The sequence below is a fragment of the Colossoma macropomum genome, unplaced genomic scaffold, assembly GCF_904425465.1.
Source record: "Colossoma macropomum unplaced genomic scaffold, Colossoma_macropomum, whole genome shotgun sequence".
Taxonomy (NCBI): domain Eukaryota; kingdom Metazoa; phylum Chordata; class Actinopteri; order Characiformes; family Serrasalmidae; genus Colossoma; species Colossoma macropomum.
Genome location: NW_023494805.1, coordinates 2,880,160 through 2,902,041, shown reverse-complemented (window position 1 = coordinate 2,902,041; position 21,882 = coordinate 2,880,160). Strand labels below are relative to the sequence as shown.

Sequence of the window (21,882 nt, the reverse complement as noted above, 5' to 3'; positions counted from 1 at the left end):
TCAAATATTTTCTGAAAAATTGTGTATTTTTAACTGGCATAGAAAAATAAAAATCGCCAAAAATGGAGATTCATGTTTTTCTTTGGACAGTGATGATACGTCTGTGTGTCTGCCCTGTAATGGATGGTCAGCCTGTCCAGGGTGTTTCCTGCCTTCTGCCCAATGAGCCAGGAGGATAAGTGGCTTAGGAAGTGTGTGTGTGTGTGTGTGTGTGTGTGTGTGTGTGTGTGTGTGTGTGTGTGTGTGTGTGTTTGTGTGTGTGGATTAAGAATGACCATGTTCTCAGATTTGTCCAGTGAAGAGCTGAACTGTGTTCTGGTCTATTAAATAATCCAACTGATATATGTCTCATACTGGAGACATTCTGGTAAACATGCTCAGAATTGCTATTAATATCCTGAATGACTGCTGGTCACTGTGTTTGGTATAAAAGGTCAGAAGCATTACTGAGAAAGAACATTCAGGACAGAAAATCAGCTCAGAGTTACGGAAGCACACGTCAGGCTCTGTCCAGCTTAGCCTGAATTTTTACTTCATTTAGCGGCGAATTTCCAACACTGAAAAATAAATGTTTGGAGCGACGCTATAGGAGAACCACTTTTGTTCCTAGAGCTGTCAAGAACCATTAGTGGCCATTCAATGGTCAGGGCCCACACTTCCATAATCTAAGAATAGCTCAGCCAGTTTACATTGACGTCCCTTTAGTGACTGAATAATAAGCTTCAGTATGTAATAAGGGGGGATTTAAGGTTCCTTTTTAGCAGTGTAGTCAGTAGTGTTGTGTTACTAGACTCCTTTGAAATAAAACAAATTAAATTAACAGTCTAGGTTGTGGATGGACCTTTAAACATTCTCACTGAACTGCATCCTCAGCCTTACAGCTCAGATTATCTGCTGCACTTCAACTTCACACTCAGCCACTTTACTGTGAAACCTTAGCCTTACTTACTTTATATGCAGAACCACTTTAATCTGCACATTATCTGCAGTTGTATTAATCGTAATGGTTGCATTGCTAATACTACTGTTAATTATAAGTGTGTTGATACCACACACACCTGTTATTGCTGCTGTGGACCAGCAGCTGCACTATTTTCTATATTGTCCAGAGCTTAATGACTGTATATTTATAGTTATAATATATTTAGAGAAGAATTTAATGTAAATGCAGCTCTGTGTCCTGGAGAAACTACTCTTCATTCCACTCTCAACACATCAGTGATGAGAAGAAATGACAACAAAGCTGACTTTGACTCGTCTCGGTCTCTGTGTAACGTGGACCCAGACCAGGTCAGCTGGTCAGTGTCAGATGCCTCCTTCTGAGGTCACTGGAACTAATTGTTTTATCATTAGTGAAGGTCTAAAAAAAACACCTTCAAACAGAATAAAAGAGTCTTTTCTCTACACGCTTAAAAACTATGGTTCTTCAAGGGTTCTTTAGTAAAGAAAATGGTTCTATATAGAACCATGAACACTCAGAGAACCCTTTGCATGATTAAATGGTTCTTCAGATTGATGGAGAGTAAAGCATAGATGGTTCCATATAGGCTCCTTTAGAAAAGGGTTCTGTATAGCAAGAAGGGTTCTTCTATAGTTACGATGTCAAGCTTGTTACAAAAGAACTCTTTTTGGTGCAATATAGAACCCTTTAAAAACGGTTCTATACAGCACCATCGATAGTACATTATCCATTAATCTAAAGAACCATTTCACCATGCAAAGAACAACTTGCATGCAAAGGGCTCTTTGGGTGTTTATGGTTCGATATAGAACCATTTGTTTTTCACTAAAGAACCCTTGAAGAACAATCATTTTTAGGTGTGTACGTGTTTAAATGAAAACTCTTCTGCTGGTTGAGGATCTAAAGCCGCTTTTCAGCTGGACTTGACTTGCTTTTGATAGCAACTACTTAGTTTTCCACTGCAGATATAGCGCCCCCTCAGTGTAGCTCATCGTCATAGCGGCGCCAAATGAAACCTCAGAGATTTGAGGGAGATAAATTGTTGTTCAGAAAACCAGGAGAGTTTGGGAAAAAAACTACATCAGAGTTCAGATGATGAGACAATTCTGGCTGCTCAAAAATGACGACGCAAGAGGCTACGCTAACCTGGTAGCTAACGTTAGCATATCTGTTTAGCAGTTCCCTCCAACCAATCAGCAGTCTGTAGCGTTTTTACTTCACCTTTTGGTATTGACTTGCTTGGAACCTTGATGGAGGTGTACCAAAAAAAAAGTACCAGGTACCAGATTTGCCCAGTGAAAAAAAGCAAAAAAGGCGACTCGAGTCGAGTTGAGCCAGTACCATGCAGTAGAAAAGCAGCTTAGCTGATCTGTCCATGATGGCTGAACTAGTTTGTTGAAGTTTTTGGTTCCAAAATTCAAACATGCCCTGAAGACAGAACAGAATGCATTATTACTGTTTTCACTGACTAATAAAAATAGAGGAATGTTGTCTGGTTTGTATTCAGTTCACTTTGGGTGGTGATTCTGAGTAAGTTGGTCTCTGTCTTGATTCGGACTCAATTTTTTCCCAGTTTTGGTCTTGACTTGGACTTGCCTTTAGTGGTCATGACTACAACAATAGTACTCAGTGAAAACTCATGTTTAAACTTCTGTAATATGTTTTCTATTATCCTCCAGTTGAACTAGTCAGTTTTAGTGGTTTATTCCCAGCATAGTCAAAATGTTCCTCAGATCCAGCTGTGGAGTCATTTTTGATTTGTTTGCTTGTTGTGAGGTTTTATTCCTTTTTTTGGCGAATAAAGACAAGACAAATGTGCAAACAAGCCTTCAGTAAAACGTTTTATCAACAACATCTGGTTTGTTTTGAATGGCACAGGGCTGACTGAAATGGGGAGAAGTTTGCATGCAAGGATGTTTGATTTGGCCCACCACTCCCCATTCTCTCAGCCAGGGAGAAAACAAAACATATTAATATGATTACATATTTTTACTGTGGCATCAGCAAAGAACAGGCGTGTCCAGAGACAGGAGGCAGCATTGAACAGTGTGATCGCTCTTTTATTCGCAAAACAGAGAATTGAATGCTTGGTGGTTAGCCTGAGAACTTGACAAGCTAAGGGGGCTGACGAAGGTAAATAAAACCTCCGAGACTCCCACAGATAAACATAAATAAACATAGAATCACATGCTGGCATGTGTTACACCGGCACAGACAACCAGAACAAACATGTCTTTTGCAATACTGACAATGACCAAACAGAGATGCTTAGTTACCAGAATAACAGGTCGTCATGGGGGTCAGTATCGTGCAGCACGCTACGCAGCCAGGCCTAGCGAAACCACGCTACTGTGGTGCCCACCACAAGAGGCGCTCAACGGGCACCTGCACGCACCACTTACATTAAGTAGATGTGTTGTTTATTATGTTACTTCTATTACGCGAAACCTAACCTTACCAACCTTACCCAACACCTAACCCTCACCCTGGACCTAATCCTAACCCTGACCTTCACCTCAACCCTAATCCTAACCCTCACCCTGGACCTAATCCCAACCCTGACCTTCACCTCAACCCAAATCCTAATCCTAACCCTCACCCTGGACCTAATTCTAACCCTGACCTTCACCTCAACCCAAATCCTAATCCTAAACCTCACCCTGGCCCTAATCCTAACCCTGACCTTCACCTCAACCCAAATCCTAATCCTAAATCTCACCCTGGCCCTAATCCTAACCCTGACCTTCACCTCAACCCAAATCCTAATCCTAAACCTCACCCTGGCCCTAATCCTAACCCTGACCTTCACCTCAACCCAAATCCTAATCCTAAACCTAACCCTGGCCCTAATCCTAACCCTGACCTTCACCTCAACCCAAATCCTAATCCTAAACCTCACCCTGGCCCTAATCCTAACCCTGACCTTCACCTCAACCCAAATCCTAATCCTAACCCTGACCTTCACCTCAACCCAAATCCTAATCCTAAACCTCACCCTGGCCCTAATCCTAACCCTGACCTTCACCTCAACCCAAATCCTAATCCTAAACCTCACCCTGGCCCTAATCCTAACCCTGACCTTCACCTCAACCCAAATCCTAATCCTAAACCTCACCCTGGCCCTAATCCTAACCCTGGCCTTCACCTCAACCCAAAGCCCTAATCCTAACCCTGACCTTCACCTCAACCCAAATCCTAATCCTAACCCTGACCTTCACCTCAACCCAAATCCTAATCCTAAACCTCACCCTGGCCCTAATCCTAACCCTGACCTTCACCTCAACCCAAATCCTAATCCTAAACCTCACCCTGGCCCTAATCCTAACCCTGACCTTCACCTCAACCCAAATCCTAATCCTAAACCTCACCCTGGCCCTAATCCTAACCCTGGCCTTCACCTCAACCCAAAGCCCTAATCCTAACCCTGACCTTCACCTCAACCCAAATCCTAATCCTAACCCTGACCTTCACCTCAACCCAAATCCTAATCCTAAACCTCACCCTGGCCCTAATCCTAACCCTGACCTTCACCTCAACCCAAATCCTAATCCTAAACCTCACCCTGGCCCTAATCCTAACCCTGACCTTCACCTCAACCCAAATCCTAATCCTAAACCTCACCCTGGCCCTAATCCTAACCCTGACCTTCACCTCAACCCAAATCCTAATCCTAAACCTAACCCTGGCCCTAATCCTAACCCTGACCTTCACCTCAACCCAAATCCTAATCCTAACCCTGACCTTCACCTCAACCCAAATCCTAATCCTAAACCTCACCCTGGCCTTCACCTCAACCCAAATCCTAGTCCTAACCCTCACCCTGGCCCTAATCCTAACCCTGACCTTCACCTCAACCCAAATCCTAATCCTAAACCTAACCCTGGCCCTAATCCTAACCCTGACCTTCACCTCAACCCAAATCCTAATCCTAAACCTCACCCTGGCCCTAATCCTAACCGTGACCTTCACCTCAACCCAAATCCTAATCCTAACCCTCACCCTGGCCCTAATCCTAACCCTGACCTTAACCTCAACCCAAATCCTAATCCTAACCCTCACCCTGGCCCTAATCCTAACCCTGGCCTTCACCTCAACCCAAATCCTAATCCTAACCCTGGTCCTAATCCTAACTCTAATCTTAACCTCAACCCAAATCCTAATCCTAACCCTGGCCCTAACCCTAACCTTCACTCTGGCCTTAATCCTAATCCTAACCTTAACCTCAACCCAAAACCTAATCCTAACCCTGGTCCTAATCCTAACTCTAATCTTAACCTCAACCCAAAACCTAATCCTAACCCTGGCCCTAACCCTAACCTTCACTCTGGCCGTAATCCTAACCCTATCATCGCTGTCTCCATTTTTGTCGATTTGTATTTTTCCTCATCATTTCAACTCACCAGCTGTTCTTTATGAATGGACAAATAGAATCGCTCTACAATTACTTGGACTAATGTCTTTACATTCATTTACATTGAAAGGTGAGAGTGTTTTTACTATTTTGGAGATAATATGTGTGTATTGTGAGGGATGAGAACCTCCTGCTGTGAAAACTACTCACACCTCTCCACAAAGACGGCCGAGCAGAGACAAAACAGACGTCTGCAGCTTTATTCACATCAAACAGTCCTGTACAGCAGACACAATAAACACACAGTGCTTAAACACAACAACCACACATTTTATACGTTAACTCACTCGCTCACCGGCGAAGGCAAACATTCAGTTTTGTAAATCAGACACATTTCCATGGAAACATATTCCAGCAGCGCTTCTAACAAAGAAAAATGTGAAGTGCAGAAACTGAAAAAGCTTCAAAACAGGCAGAATTTGCATTTTGTGGCTTCTGTAAAAATGATTAACGCCGTTTCTCTCTTACAGCGTAACGTCCTGTGTGAGTTATCCCTCTTCACACTGCTACAGAAATACTGTGAAGCCCTCTCTGCCCTTCAGAACGTCACAGGTAATGCGAACATCCGTTCCTCATCCAACATCTTTTACACATACTTCACATTAAGTAACCAAACCTGCTACTGATCACTTTCATAACAAACTTATCTAGTGGATTAGACGGACTGAAAGAGTCCGAGACTTGACCTCCACTTCCCATTGTAATTCATCCTCGGTAGCCTTGACAAACATTAGCCTTATCTGCTGTACAGTTAAGGCCAGGAATCAGTAATTAATTTACCTGGCTGAGCACATCAGCATTGAAAGCTGGCACCAAGGGTCAAAAGTGCGAGAGTGTGTTCTTATTAACATGCTAGGCAGATGATAGGGTGGTGATCTCTTCTTTAAATGGCTTCAATGGACAGTAAACAAGGGAGTCTTCACTGATGAATATATACACATATAAACCATCTACAATCTAATCTAATATAACTATATTCCACACATAACCCACCCCAACGGCTACCCCTACTGTTATACACAGCAGTGTATCCTACACTGTTATTAATAAAGGTTCTGTTCAGGTACATTTTTTGTTCATCAAGGTACAAACAGTGTAAACGTTCCCTCAAAGGTACAACAGTGGTTTTAAGGTCTGATTGTGAACCTTAAATAAGTTTTTCCAGGTGAAAAGTTTGTATTTGTACCTTTTCATAACCGAATGTTTTAAAACAGAACAGCAAAATAAAAGCCTGGAGACGAGACGGGGTGTGTGGAGTCAGTACAGCTTAGAACATATCATTTCAGTGGATTATGGTTCAGTTATGTTCCCTGACTAAAGGTACTGAGATGAACCCTTGAGAGTTCCACCCCAGTGACAAGAGGGGAACTGCCCCAGTGACAGTTTAGTACCTTTATTTCTGAGAGTGTACAGTGACAGAAATTGTATTATTGTATAGTTGCTTGTTACACAACCATAAATTGGCCATAAATGCCTTGAAATCTTTAGTAAGCAATTATAACATAGAACAGGTTTCCCCTTTTATTTATATCTTATATAAGTATCTGATGAAGCTGACAGATCTAATACTGACTGATGGAGAAGACCAAGTAAGATAAGTAGCCAGCAAGATGAATCGTGGACTCACTATTTGGCAAACAGGACTGTTGCCCTGTTTGTTTATGTGTTAGAACTGCTTATTACGCCCAATCGCATTTCACCCCTCGCCCCTACCACTTAGCCCTACGCTTTTAGAATGGGCAGTCATGCTTAGAGATAAGGTGTCCTGATTCTTGTTGAGATAGAGGGGTAGGGTGATGTGTTAGGACTACATGGTCCTCCAAACAGAGGTTTTTCAGAGACTCCAAACAGAGTTATGAGGAAAAAAAAAAGAAAAACCAGCACGATAGCCGAACAAGAGATCAAAGAAACCCACAAATGTGAGAATTTTTTCCATTAAAAGTTACAATAACCATTGGATTATTGTCGTTTTTTCCATAACAGGAATAAAAATCACTAGTAAAATGCTGATGTCTCGGTAGCAAGCTAGCTAAATTTCCCATTCCACCCCGAATAGTGCAGCAGTTACATTCTGGCACCTCAGGCATCAGAACTGCTGCTCCATTTAAGGTGGAACGTGAAAATTTCAACCACTACCCCTAGTAACTCAGTTCCAAGGGGCAAGGAGACACTCAAACAAGGGGTAGGGGTAAAAATAAGAAATGGGATTGGGCCTTAAGTTGTTTATGACTTAATAACCATTAATAAACCAAATTTAACAATTCATAAACGCTTTGTAAATGGAGTCTTATTGTAAAGTGGTACAAACGATTACTTAAAAACACAACACAGTTGAGATGAGTGGGCACACTGGACTAATCTGCTGTTTTTTTCACAAAACTATTGCTTTAACTGTTACACGTAATGTACCGTTACAGCTACCTTTAACTTTTACCGCTCCTAACTCTGAACAGTGTGTTGAACATGTCAGAAAACATCACCCTGAGTGTCCTTTATAAGCCAGACTTCACCACTTCACATCCTCGTCTGATGATTCTTGCATGTGCTCAAGCAGTCATAAGTACATTCTCCTCTGATCCGTTCTCTCCTGAGATCGACCCTGATTCAGAAAGAGCTTCAGTGAGCATGAATATGGGTATACTATGAAATGCACTTGTCACTTACATGGTTGCTCTAATATATGAGACTTCATTAGCAATTTGTTGCTAGTCTAGCATTTCACTCACTGGTCTATCACATGAATGACGATATCCTGAGTATCAGCATTTTTAGTTCAGTTTTCAATTTCTGGACGCCAATAATTCCACTGCAGCAATTATTTCAGCTGTTTTAATGTTTATGTTTGACAGGTCAAGTTGTAATTCATTTGCGTATCTTTCATCACGTTATTTTCCTCTTTATAAAATTTCTTGAGATCCCAAGGACAAAAATGCTGACCACTCAAATCAAGCATTGCTCCCCCAAAAGTACCATCATGTCACCTGCCATGGCTTGAATACTCAACCCATTTCCAGGAACTTGGTCTCTTTTTCCCTTTGATGTACTGTAATGAGAAAGGAAAGGTTTGCCCTCCTGACCATTCCGGTTCAATTTCCACCTCAGGAGTTTCACCGGATGCTCTCATATTCAGCACAGGGCCATGTATGAGGACAGAGCAGGGAGGAGTGGGTGTATATCTGCCCTCGCTGGCAGCCTCCAGCCTTCTCAGCTGCTCTCTGATCAGTCGTACATTTGCAAGCGTTTGATGTTCTAAACCATGCAACTCAGATGTAACGCTCCCCTCTGTGAAGCTCCAGCAGTCAAGACTTTCAGGCTTCTCCAGGCTCACTGCACCTGTTTGATGATCAGGGATTTCTTGTATGTCCCAGCACAAAGGATATAATAAAACAACAAGACTTTTGATCATGCATTGACCCTGATAAAAAAAAGCTGTGTTCTGGATATTTCGTGGCTCGTTGGGCTCAGAACCTGCTAGCAGAAAGTAGCTTATTAACGTTTAGATTTGCTGTTTTCAACCGAGACCTTAGTGAAATTGTTGCTTCCTATTATTTATAATTGTGCACAACACCACCTCAAAAAGAGCTGAAACACAGACCAGTGTGGCAGTATATTAAATCTTCCAAAACCCTGATGAATCTTTTTGTGAACAAGAAACTTACAACTTTAACTAGGCCTATGACTCTGTCCCAATCTGACTTACCCTGATAAACTCTGACTGAACTCGAATGTAGCCCCCAAAAATTTCGGTGAACACAGATGTAGCTGACAAAATTCTGTCTGAATCCAACTGAATCTGACAAACCTCTGTCTGAATCTGACTGTAGCCCAAAAAATCTGTCTGAATCTGTCTATGGCCAAAAAATTCTGTCTGAACTCGACTGTAGCCCACATAATTCTGTCTGAATCTGACTGTAGCCCACAAAATTCTGTCTGAACTCGACTGCAGCCCACAAAATTCTCTCTGAACTCGACTGTAGCCCACAAAATTCTCTCTGAACTCGACTGTAGCCCACAAAATTCTGTCTAAACCGACTGCAGCCCACAAAATTCTCTCTGAATTCGACTGCAGCCCACAAAATTCTCTCTGAATTCGACTGCAGCCCACAAAATTCTCTCTGAATTCGACTGTAGCCCACAAAATTCTGTCTGAACTCGACTGTAGCCCACAAAATTCTGTCTAAACCGACTGTAGCCCACAAAATTCTGTCTGAACCCGACTGTAGCCCACAAAAATCTAATTTAGGTATTCCTCAAATTATGTTTCACAGGTAGTATTAAATGATGATAGAAAAATCTTTCGGCTCTTCATACCAGGGGCAGTAAACAAAAAAGACAAACAGTGCATTCTAGTGACAACTTAAAGACTTAGCTGCAAACTGTTGAAAGCAAGACAGCAGTCAACACAACAAGCAGTTTGTTATTGTTGCCATGTTGGTTTAAACTGAGTACATTCAATTAATGATTGTTATAATTACAATGCTGACCTTCAACTGGTTTTGGTGCTTTTTCTTTTTTGTATTGGGTTTTGAATTTTAGAAGCAATCTGGCAACCCTGACTGCATAAACTGCTTAACTAGTTGCCCAGTTGGACTATGTTTCAGCCCAAAGAGAAGCTTCAATGAGTGGTATGTTTCTCAGTGCTAAGGCTAAAGTTCATGATTGTAAATGTTGGGAAATGACCATTATAATTAGGTCTGGGATCGAAGAAAGAGCGACCCTATCTGGAAAACAGTCACGCTGGGCCTGGCCTGCGGACACTGCTGCTTACGAGCTTGCTTTGGTTTGTCATTTGCTAACAAGGGTTTGCCTTGATTAAAGCTGCCCACAATAATAATATTTCAGTACACCAGATGACTCACTCCAATTTAGTGTAATGGAAACTAAAAAGACAGCTTCAATTAAATGACTCATCTCTTATTTTGAGGGATTCGTTTGTGCTCGTAATTGATCTAATTAGTGGAAGTCTTGGCCGTATCCATTCCAAGCGTTTTGATAAACAATACATATGACCCATACCTTCTTAATAGACGCTAAGTATAGTACTGTGCAAAAATCAGAAACCGCCGTTAAGTAAAAGGTATTCATTTTTCAGCTTCTGAGAAAAGAAATGCATATGATGTTGTAGCATCTTGGCGAAGAAGGAAACACAGGAAAGGCCTTGATTTCTTCTACGAAAAGAGCTTTTAATTAACGTCGGCGGAAAAGCCACATGACAGCAACGTGAAATGCCAGAGCAAGGGGGATTACACTCTTAGAAATAAAGGTTCTGTTGAGGTACATTTTCTGTTTATCAAGGTGCAAACAATGTAAATGTTCCCTCAAAGGTCCAACAGTGGTTGTAGGGTCTGATTGTGAACCTTAAATAAGTTTTTCCAGGTGAAAAGTTCGTATTTGTACCTTTTCATAACCGAATGTTTTAAACAGAACAGTAAAATAAAAGCCTGGAGACGAGACGGGGTGTGTGGAGTCAGTACAGCTTAGAACATATCATTTCAGTGGATTATGGTTCAGTTATGTTCCCTGACTCAAGGAGCTAAGACGGACCCTTGAGGGTTCTGCCCCAGTGACAAGAGGGGGTCAGCCCCAGTGACAGTCTAGTACCTCTTTTTCTGAGAGGTTACCCTCCAGTCAGAGCTCATCTCCATGGTTAACACCAACCACACCCCAAACATTGTACATCGCAACACAAAATAACACAATAAACCCACACACACCTTTAACTAATGAACAGCGACATTAAGAACATCAACTAAACATTTAACCCCTTAACGTTCCAGGCGTTACACGCAAAGGCTTATTATTCAGTAGCTACATGGACTTCAATGCAAAACAATGGAGCTATTCTTAGGTTTGGGCCCACTAACAGTCCAATGGTTTGTTAAGGGGTTAAAGTTCTATTGGATGAGGGGGGTGTGGCCCCTTCTGAGAACCGGTGCGAGTGGCAGCCGCCACAAATCTGCAGGGATATTTTTCCACACCTCCCAAGTTTAGTCTTAGGTTGGTTTTCTCACAATCCAAGTAATCCTAAACATTCAGTGATGCTGAGGGCTGGACTCTGGGCTAGTCAGTCCATTGTTCTGAGAACACCAGCAGTTTCCTACAGATGTTTGTTGCGTTTTGTGCTTCTCACGATCTAATTAATCCCAATTACAGATTTTGATTCATTTTAGATTCATCACAGTCAATGGTGTTGAGGTCAGGACTCTGGGGTCCGTTGTTCTGACAGCTTCTTTGTTTCATAAGTACATCCTGATCTTCTCAGCAGTGTGCTTGGGGCCGTCGTCTTGCTGCACAATTAATTTCCCAATCAGACCTTTTTCAGTGCATGTGCATTAATATTAATTCATACTCATCAGCATTCATAATGCCTTCGATTAAAAACAGATCACCAACTCCAGATATTGTTATACATTCCCAAATTTGCACTGATTCTCCACCATACTTGACTCATGGTTGTGGACATGATTTGATGAGTCTTTCGTTGTTCCAGTGACGTACATACAGCCTTCAGTCACTTCTACAGAGCTCAAATTTAGACTCAGCAGTCCATAAAGTTTTACTCCACATCTCAGATGTCCAGTAAGGGCTTCTGGACAGCTACACGTCCTTTCAGACCCACAGCGCTGAGTCGTCTTCTCACAGTGGAAGGATGGACAGAAACACCTGTGGATGTTTTCAGATCTGAAGCAGCTTGATTTTCTCTTCTCTCTCAAAGATGAAAGCTTTAAGTGCTGTTTATCTGATGGGGGCAGTTTTGGGGTCTACCAGGTCTTCCAGGTCTTCTCTGGAGCTTTTAATCAGTTTTTCGAGCTCCAGTTTTTGGAAAGTTTTTGCTTATTGTTTAATTGAATGAGTAATGATATTCTTACAGCAGGATGTGTTGCATGAAGCAAAACAGTACATCTATCTTTCCTCTGTGCACTAATCCAGAGACGCTTATTGATTTTTGATGTATGAAATCATGGTTAATTAATGTCAGCTGAGAGCTTTTTTTTTATTCATGTGTGTGTATTTGGGCACAAATAAAACTGATGGGATTTATAATCACCCTGACCATTAAACGCCCACGGTCTGACCACTGTCAGCGCTCTGCCGCGCGGCACCGCCAAAGAGTGCACATCTACCAGAATGCATTAACATTTAGCAGCGTTATTAATAGACAGGCAATTAGAAGAGCCTTCACTCCTCTGCTAAATCAACATACATACAGCCAGGCTCACTGCAGCCTGAGCCGCAGCTGCACTGCTGCCTGATCCTGAACCTGCCAGTGAGAGAGAAACACCCTTACAATTCTGCTAATAATGAAGTCATGGAGTAAAGAAACAGATACAATTTTTTTATTTTTTTTAATTTATTTTTTTATTTTTTTTAATTTATTTATTTTTTTTTTACATTTATTTTGTAATATTTAAGAATGAATAATAATAATAATAATAATTAATAATAATAATCACTGTATTACTATTGTTAATATTAATAAAATCTGTGCTATTTTTGGTATTATAATAATAAGTGGGACAATTAATATTGTTAATAGTAGTAATAATGCTAGAAGTAATAGTAGCAGTATTAGAATTAGTGATGACAGTATCAGTTGCCGCAGTAGTAGTAGTAGTAGTAGTAATAATAATAGTAATAATAATGGTAGTAGTAGTAGAAGTAGTAGTGGAAGTAGTAGCAGTAACAGAAGTAGTAGTAGTAGTAGTAGTAGTAATATTAGTAGTAGTAGAAGTAGTAGTGGAAGTAGTAGCAGTAATAGCAGCAGCAGTAACAGAAGTAGTAGAAGTAGCAGCAGTAGTAATAGTAGTAGTAGAAGTAGTAGTAGACAGCAGTAGCAGCAGTATTAACAGTACTAAAAGTAGTAGTAACAGTACTAGTAGTAATTTTAGCAGTAGTAGTAATAGTAATAGTAATATGTGAAGATCTTTGTGAGGCTGGGAGGAGTGAGGACGCTGAGAGCAGGTTGTGGAGACAGAGTTTTCCTTTTATTCTGAACACAACACGAATCGCTCAGCTTTCCAGCCAGCGTCTAAAATTAAGGAGCACAATCTCAGGGACTTTTCAGTCTCTTTTCTTTGTCTCGCCCTCACTGGTCTCCTTTCTCTGGGCTCTGCCACCTACTGAGAAAGAGATGGCTATAAGTAGGCTGGTAGAAACGAGGCACAGGTGAATCTTATCAGCTACTCAGCTCGCTGGTTCAGCATGACCGGCTCTCCGGCCTGCATGTGACGCTCGACAACGCCCCCTCCTCCACATAATTGTAGTAGCAGCAGTAGTAAAAGTAGTAGTAATAATAGTAGCAGCAGTAGCAGGAGTAGTAGTAGTAGCAGTAAAAGCAGTAGCAGTAGTAATAGTAGTAGTGAAAGACATAGTAGTAACAGGAGTAGCAACAGTAGTAATAGCAGTATTTTAAGTAGCAGCAGTAGCAATAGTAGTGGTAGTAGTATAAGTAGTAGTAAAAGTAGAAGTAGTAGAACTAGTAGTAGCAGTAATGATGGTAGCAGCAGTAATAATAGTAATAGCAGTAGAAGAAGTAGTAGTATTAGCAATAGTAGTAATAGTAATTGTAATAGCAGTAATAGTCGTAGTAGAAGTATTAGCAGTAGTAGTAGTGGTAGTAGTAGTAGTAACTGTAGTGGTAGTAGCATTAGTAGTAATAGTAGTTGTAATAGTAATTGTAATAGCAGTAGTAGTAGTAGCATTAGTAGTAATAATAGTTGTAATAATAGTAGTAGTAGTAATAGTTATAGTAATTGTAATAGCAGTAGAAGTAGTAGCATTAGTAGTAATAGTAGTTGTAATAATAGTAGTAGTAATAGTTGTAATAGTAATTGTAATAGCAGTAGTAGTAGCATTAGTAGTAATAGTAGTTGTAATAATAGTAGTAGTAATAGTTGTAATAGTAATTGTAATTCCAGTAGTAGTAGCATTAGTAGTAATAGTTGTAATAATAGTAGTAGTAATAGTTGTAATAGTAATTGTAATAGCAGTAGTAGTAGCATTAGTAGTTGTAATAATAGTAGTAGTAATAGTAATTGTAATAGCAGTAGTAGTAGCATTAGTAGTAATAGTAGTTGTAATAATAGTAGTAGTAATAGTTGTAATAGTAATTGTAATTCCAGTAGTAGTAGCATTAGTAGTTGTAATAATAGTAGTAGTAATAGTAATTGTAATAGCAGTAGTAGTAGCATTAGTAGTAATAGTAGTTGTAATAATAGTAGTAGTAATAGTTGTAATAGTAATTGTAATTCCAGTAGTAGTAGCATTAGTAGTAATAGTTGTAATAATAGTAGTAGTAGTAATAGTTGTAATAGTAATTGTAATAGCAGTAGTAGTAGTAGTAGTAGTAGCATTTGTAGTAATAGTAGTTGTAATAATAGTAGTAGTAATAGTTGTAGTAGTAATTGTAATAGCAGTAGTAGTAGCATTAGTAGTAATAATAGTTGTAATAATAGTAGTAGTAGTAATAGTTATAGTAATTGTAATAGCAGTAGAAGTAGTAGCATTAGTAGTAATAGTAGTTGTAATAATAGTAGTAGTAATAGTTATAGTAATTGTAATAGCAGTAGAAGTAGTAGCATTAGTAGTAATAGTAGTTGTAATAATAGTAGTAGTAATAGTTGTAATAGTAATTGTAATAGCAGTAGTAGTAGCATTAGTAGTAATAGTAGTTGTAATAATAGTAGTAGTAATAGTTGTAATAGTAATTGTAATTCCAGTAGTAGTAGCATTAGTAGTAATAGTTGTAATAATAGTAGTAGTAATAGTTGTAATAGTAATTGTAATAGCAGTAGTAGTAGCATTAGTAGTTGTAATAATAGTAGTAGTAATAGTTATAGTAATTGTAATAGCAGTAGAAGTAGTAGCATTAGTAGTAATAGTAGTTGTAATAATAGTAGTAGTAATAGTTGTAATAGTAATTGTAATAGCAGTAGTAGTAGCATTAGTAGTAATAGTAGTTGTAATAATAGTAGTAGTAATAGTTGTAATAGTAATTGTAATTCCAGTAGTAGTAGCATTAGTAGTAATAGTTGTAATAATAGTAGTAGTAATAGTTGTAATAGTAATTGTAATAGCAGTAGTAGTAGCATTAGTAGTTGTAATAATAGTAGTAGTAATAGTAATTGTAATAGCAGTAGTAGTAGCATTAGTAGTAATAGTAGTTGTAATAATAGTAGTAGTAATAGTTGTAATAGTAATAGTAATTCCAGTAGTAGTAGCATTAGTAGTTGTAATAATAGTAGTAGTAATAGTTGTAATAGTAATTGTAATTCCAGTAGTAGTAGCATTAGTAGTAATAGTTGTAATAATAGTAGTAGTAATAGTTGTAATAGTAATTGTAATAGTAGTAGTAGTAGTAGCATTTGTAGTAATAGTAGTTGTAATAATAGTAGTAGTAATAGTTGTAGTAGTAATTGTAATAGCAGTAGTAGTAGCATTAGTAGTAATAGTAGTTGTAATAATAGTAGTAGTAATAGTTGTAATAGTAATTGTAATAGCAGTAGTAGTAGCATTAGTAGTAATAGTAGTTGTAATAATAGTAGTAGTAATAGTTGTAATAGTAATTGTAATAGCAGTAGTAGTAGCATTAGTAGTAATAGTAGTTGTAATAATAGTAGTAGTAATAATTGTAATAGTAATTGTAATAGCAGTAGTAGTAGCATTAGTAGTAATAGTAGTTGTAATAATAGTAGTAGTAATAGTTATAGTAATTGTAATAGCAGTAGTAGTAGCATTAGTAGTTGTAATAATAGTAGTAGTAATAGTAATTGTAATAGCAGTAGTAGTAGCATTAGTAGTAATAGTAGTTGTAATAGTAATTGTAATAGCAGTAGTAGTAGTAGCATTAGTAGTAATAGTAGTTGTAATAATAGTAGTAGTAATAGTAGTTGTAGTAGTAATAGTTGTAATAGTAATAGTAATTCCAGTAGTAGTAGCATTAGTAGTTGTAATAATAGTAGTAGTAATAGTTGTAATAGTAATTGTAATTCCAGTAGTAGTAGCATTAGTAGTAATAGTTGTAATAATAGTAGTAGTAATAGTTGTAATAGTAATTGTAATAGTAGTAGTAGTAGTAGCATTTGTAGTAATAGTAGTTGTAATAATAGTAGTAGTAATAGTTGTAGTAGTAATTGTAATAGCAGTAGTAGTAGCATTAGTAGTAATAGTAGTTGTAATAATAGTAGTAGTAATAGTTGTAATAGTAATTGTAATAGCAGTAGTAGTAGCATTAGTAGTAATAGTAGTTGTAATAATAGTAGTAGTAATAGTTGTAATAGTAATTGTAATAGCAGTAGTAGTAGCATTAGTAGTAATAGTAGTTGTAATAATAGTAGTAGTAATATTGTAATAGTAATTGTAATAGCAGTAGTAGTAGCATTAGTAGTAATAGTAGTTGTAATAATAGTAGTAGTAATAGTAGTATAGTAGTAATTGTAGTATATAGCATGTGTAGTAGTAGTAGCATTAGTAGTAATAGTAGTTGTAATAGTAATTGTAATAGCAGTAGTAGTAGTAGCATTAGTAGTAATAGTAGTTGTAATAATAGTAGTAGTAATAGTAGTTGTAATAGCAGTAGGAATAGTAGCAAAAATAATAGTTAATATTTTTTACATTTTTAAAATTTTGCCCACAATTCAGTGCTGAAGATAAAAACATTCAGAGTGATCTGATGTGAAATAATTCCTTTGTAGAGAAACTTACCAACACAGGTGTCTTTACAGTGGTGGTGATAGGAACCAGGGGTCGCCATGACTACAACACAAATATAGACATTTTATTTACTATCCAGAACCACCAGTGAACCTACACGAGTCTTCTGAGTTTATATGGAATGTTGATGATGGAAAATCTGAAATAATAAGTTTTCTTTGGGGACTATTTTGCCTCACAGCGCCCTGCATGTATCCCTCCACCATGAATGGGGTTTTAAAACTGTCGTAAAACAGTGTCTGAGACATCAGGCAGTGAATTCATAACCATTTCATGTAATAAAATCATCATCATTGTAAACAATTCTGACTCTAGAACGGAGCATTTCACACAAAACCACTCTGAATGACTTTGTTTACGTCCTAAACATTTAATCATGCAGAAATTTTGAAAAAATCAATGGTGTTTCATTTGTAAAGCTGGAATACTGCTGACAGTAACGGAGTCAGTTCTAATGAGTCAGTGCCATTGTTTTACATACAGTGACCTATTAAGTTCACTCAAAATGAGGTGATTATTATTTTCTCTCAGCTTGTTTAGACAGCAGTAGCCCGAATTCTGCAGATATGAAAGAACTTTTTCAGTTCACACATCACTGCTGTGCTGAATCACACCATCTCACCATCTTATAAGCTCTGACTCATAACTTTGCTCTTGGAGGCAGTCAGAGCTGTGCCGGGGAGCGGCCGCAGCCAGGGATGCTGTGAGGTGCACTTCATGCAGTCCAGTGCTGCAGAAGGAGTAATAAACATGTAGATACTGAATCTACACAGCATAGATTTGGCATAAATCCATGTTCTGGACTGTATTTTTAAAATACTTTATTTCACTGCAGTATTTTAAAAAAGATGGTTCTTCAGGGGTTCTTTAGTAAAGAAAATAGAACCATAAACACTCAAAGCACCCTTTGCATGCTTAAAGTGTTCTTTGCATTGTTAAACCATTCTTCAGATTGATGGAGAACGTGTTGTATATGGTTCTACACAGAACCTTTTTGAAAAAAGTTCTATATTGCCCCAAAAAGGGTTCTGCTATTGTTATGATGTCAAGTTTGTAACAACAGAAGAACTCTTTTGGTGCTATATAGAACCATTCTCAAACAGATTCTATATAGAACCAAAGACAAAAAGGGTTCTTCTACTGTTACAATGTCAAGCTTGTAACAATAGCAGAGTCCTGTTTGAAAAGGGTTCTATATAGCACCAAAAATGGTTCTTCTACTGTTATGATGTCAAGCTTGTAACAATAGTGGAACCCTTTTTGGTGCTATAGGGAACCATATACAACACATTCTCCATCAGTCTGAAAAACTCTTTCACAAAGAACCTTTTAAACATGCAAAGGATCACAGCTCTATATAGAAGCATTTTCTTTACTAAAGAACGCTTACAGAACAATCTTTTTAAGAGTCTAGAATAGGTTATAACAGTAAAAACAGGATATTTACTATATTATATAGTATGAGACACTAATTTATATACTAGGTACTACAGTACACACTTAAACAAAGATGGTTCTCCAAGGGTCCTTTAGGAAAGGCAACGCAAAACCTTTTGGTGCTAGACAGAACCATTTTCAAAGGCTTCTATACAGAACCAAATATATAGGTTCTATATAGCACCAAAAAGGGTTCTTCTACTGTTATGAAGTCAAGCTTGTAATGAGTAGTATGAGACACTAATTTATATGCTAAATACTACAGGACACACTTAAAAATTATGGTTCTTCAAGGTTTCTTTTGTAAAGGCAATGCTTCTATTTAGAACCATGAGTTCTATATAGAAATATTGGCACGCTTAAATGGTTCTTCTTATATAAAACCATTTGCATGGTGAAATGGCTCTTCAGATTGATGGAGAATATGTTGTATATGATTCTACATAGAACCTTTTTGAAAAGGGTTCTATATAGCACCAAAAATGGTTCTTCTACTGTTATGATGTCAAGTTTATAACAATAGTGGAACCCTTTTTGGTGCTATAGGGAACCATATACAACACATTCTCCATCAGTCTGAAAAACTCTTTCACAAAGAACCTTTTGAGCTTGCAAAGGATTCTTTGAGTGTTCATGGCTCTATGTAGAACCATTTTCTTTACTAAAGAACGCTTACAGAACCATCTTTTTTAGAATGTAGAGTTTATAGCAAGGATGTAACAGTAAAATGAAATATTGACTACATTATATAGTATGAGACACTAATTTATATGCTGAATACTACAGGACACACTTAAAAATGATGGTTCTTCAATGGTTCTTTAGTAAATATTGAGTTCTTTATGAAACATTTTGCATACTTAAATGGTTCTTCGTATATAACACCATTTTCATGCTGAAATGATTCTTCAGTTTGACAGAGAGTATGTTGTGTATGGTTCAGTATAGAACCTTTTCAAAAGTGGTTCTATATAGAACCAAAAAGTTCTTCTGTTGCCATTGGAACAGTTGAAGAGCTATTTTGGTGCTTTATGGAATCTATATATTTGGTTATTTTTGAAAATGGTTCTGTGCAGCAACAAACAGGGTTTGACACCGTAACAGTAGTAGAACCCTTTCTGGTGCTATGTAGAACCCTCTTCAAAGAGGCTCTATATAGAGGCATATACAAAACATTCTCTAGAACCATTTCACCATGCAAAGAACCATTTAAGCATGCAAATGATTCTATATAGAACTCATGGTTCTAAATAGAACAATTCCCTTTACTAAAGAACCCTTAAAGAACCGTATTTGTTAAAGTGTTTATAGTACATTATATAGTACAGTGTAGACCCACTGTGGGAATAAAACATGTCTATGCTATGGCGATTTAAACGACTTCTCAACTGACCAATCAGTGAGCTGCTCCGTGAATGACTAGCCAATCCTGGCGCAGGAGGCGGGGCGCATTAACCAATCCTTCACTAACCAATTCAATCCCTGGGGCTGGGCGCTAGTAGCCAATCACAGCGCGGATGGGCGGGGTTTGTCGGGTGGTTGGCGGAGCGCGCGCTCTCGCTCACAGAACAGGTTGGTAGCGTAAATGTCAGTTCAGATTCAAACTGTAACGGTCGGCGAGGAAACCGTTAGTCAGCCCGTTTATTCAGTACTTTAGTCTGGTTTTAAGTCTGGTTTTATTCACTTATTCAGCAGTTTAGTCCGCTTTAAGCCCGTCCCGCAGAACCATGGACTCCACTTTACTCCACATCTTCATAGGGGAGTTCGGGGATCCGAACTGCAGCCTCATCACGGACGCTTTTGAGGACACTTTCTACCACAACTCGTCGCTGGCTCTGATGAGCCTGGACGGTGAGGAGCCTCTCCTCACTCCTCCTGCTCCACGGTCTTCCTCGGTCATGTTAGGCGATGAGGGAGCGTTAACGCTGCTTCTTTCTTCTTTCTTTGGTCCAAAGGTCTCTACTGCAACGCCACCACGGACGAGATCGGGACCTGCTGGCCGAGGAGCAGCTCCGGGCGGATCGTGGAGCGGCCGTGTCCGGAGTTCATCAACGGGGTGAAGTACAACACCACCAGTGAGTTCAGCCTCAGGCAGTTAAGAGCTGCTCATCACAGTCATACAGTGCCTTTAGACGCCTGGTTACCCAGTCAGTCAGTCAGTCAGTCAGTCATCCATTCATCCGTTCATCCATTCACTTCCTCCCCTCACTGGGTTTGTGTAAAGCTCTGATAGTGGGGTGGGGTGGGTTGGGTTGGGTTGGTGGCTCTGGAGAGCTCTGCTCTTTTCTTTGCACTTTTTTGCACCAGCAGGTTCACTTTTGTGTACAGTCCTGTGGAAAAGGCTTAAAGATGGTTCTTTAGGTGTTGTTTAGTAAAGGCAATGCTTCTGTTTACAAGGATGAGCTCAGTATAGAACCATAAATAGTTATTTGCATGGTTCAGATTGATGGAGACTGTGTTGTATATGGTTCTCTATGGAACCTATTTCTGAAAATGGCTGTGACACCAAAAACAAAAATGATTCTGCTACTGTTACTATGTCAAGCTTGTAACAGCAGAAGAACCCTTTTTGGTGCCATACAGAACCATTTTCAAAAAGGATCCCTATAGAACCAAATATATAGGTTCTATATAGCACCAATAAGGGTGGTTCTTCTGTTACAATGTCCAGGTTGTAACAATAGCAGAACATTTTGATGTTATATGTGATGTTATATATATATATATACAACACACTAGAACCTTTTTGGTGCTATAGGGAACCATTTTCAGAACAGTTCTATATAGAACCATATAAAACCCAGTCTCCATCTAGAACCATTTTCAAAAAGAACCTTATACAACACATTCTCAATCAATCTGACGAACCATTTCACGATGCAAAGAATCATTTAAGCATGAAAAGGTTCTGTATAGAACTCATGGTTCCTTTACTAAAGAACTCTTGAAGAACTATCTGTTAAGAGTCTAAGCAGATTATGTAAAACCAATAAGCTCTGCCTTAAGTGTGTTTTGACAGTAAAATCTCTATATATTACTAGAATAAAGTACAAATAAACTTTAATACAGTAAAAAGGAACAAGAATGTCTCGTCTTCAGAACAGCAGAGGAGATACTGTGAGCTAGTCAGAAGAACAGGTTTGGTTCTGGATTCTCCCGTCATCATCTGGAGTTGTTCAAATCCACCAATAGCTCATCTGATTTAATTTAATGACTTACTGATTGAGCCAAACTATGCATTTGATGAGAACTACAGTTAATACTAACACACTGACACACATAACATCCCTACTTACTGTGTTAGTGCTGTTTCTGTTCACTCCAGTCCTTTTCTGTGCTGATATACTTACTGACAATTAAA

The 21,882-nt window shown here is 38.6% G+C and overlaps 1 protein-coding gene across 2 annotated transcripts in view; it reads left to right on the top strand.

Moving 5' to 3' along the window:
- LOC118826726 (corticotropin-releasing factor receptor 2) overlaps positions 1–21,882 on the top strand; it is a 178,005-nt gene that overhangs the window by 10,871 nt on the left and 145,252 nt on the right. The window contains exons 2-3 of one of the 2 annotated variants that reach the window (XM_036597775.1): positions 5,843–5,924; positions 20,477–20,596. In XM_036597775.1, coding sequence (XP_036453668.1) covers positions 5,843–5,924; positions 20,477–20,596 — 202 coding nt within the window. Of the gene's footprint in view, positions 1–5,842; positions 5,925–20,015; positions 20,373–20,476; positions 20,597–21,882 lie in introns of those variants that run through there. The other variant, XM_036597776.1, reaches the window with a different exon arrangement.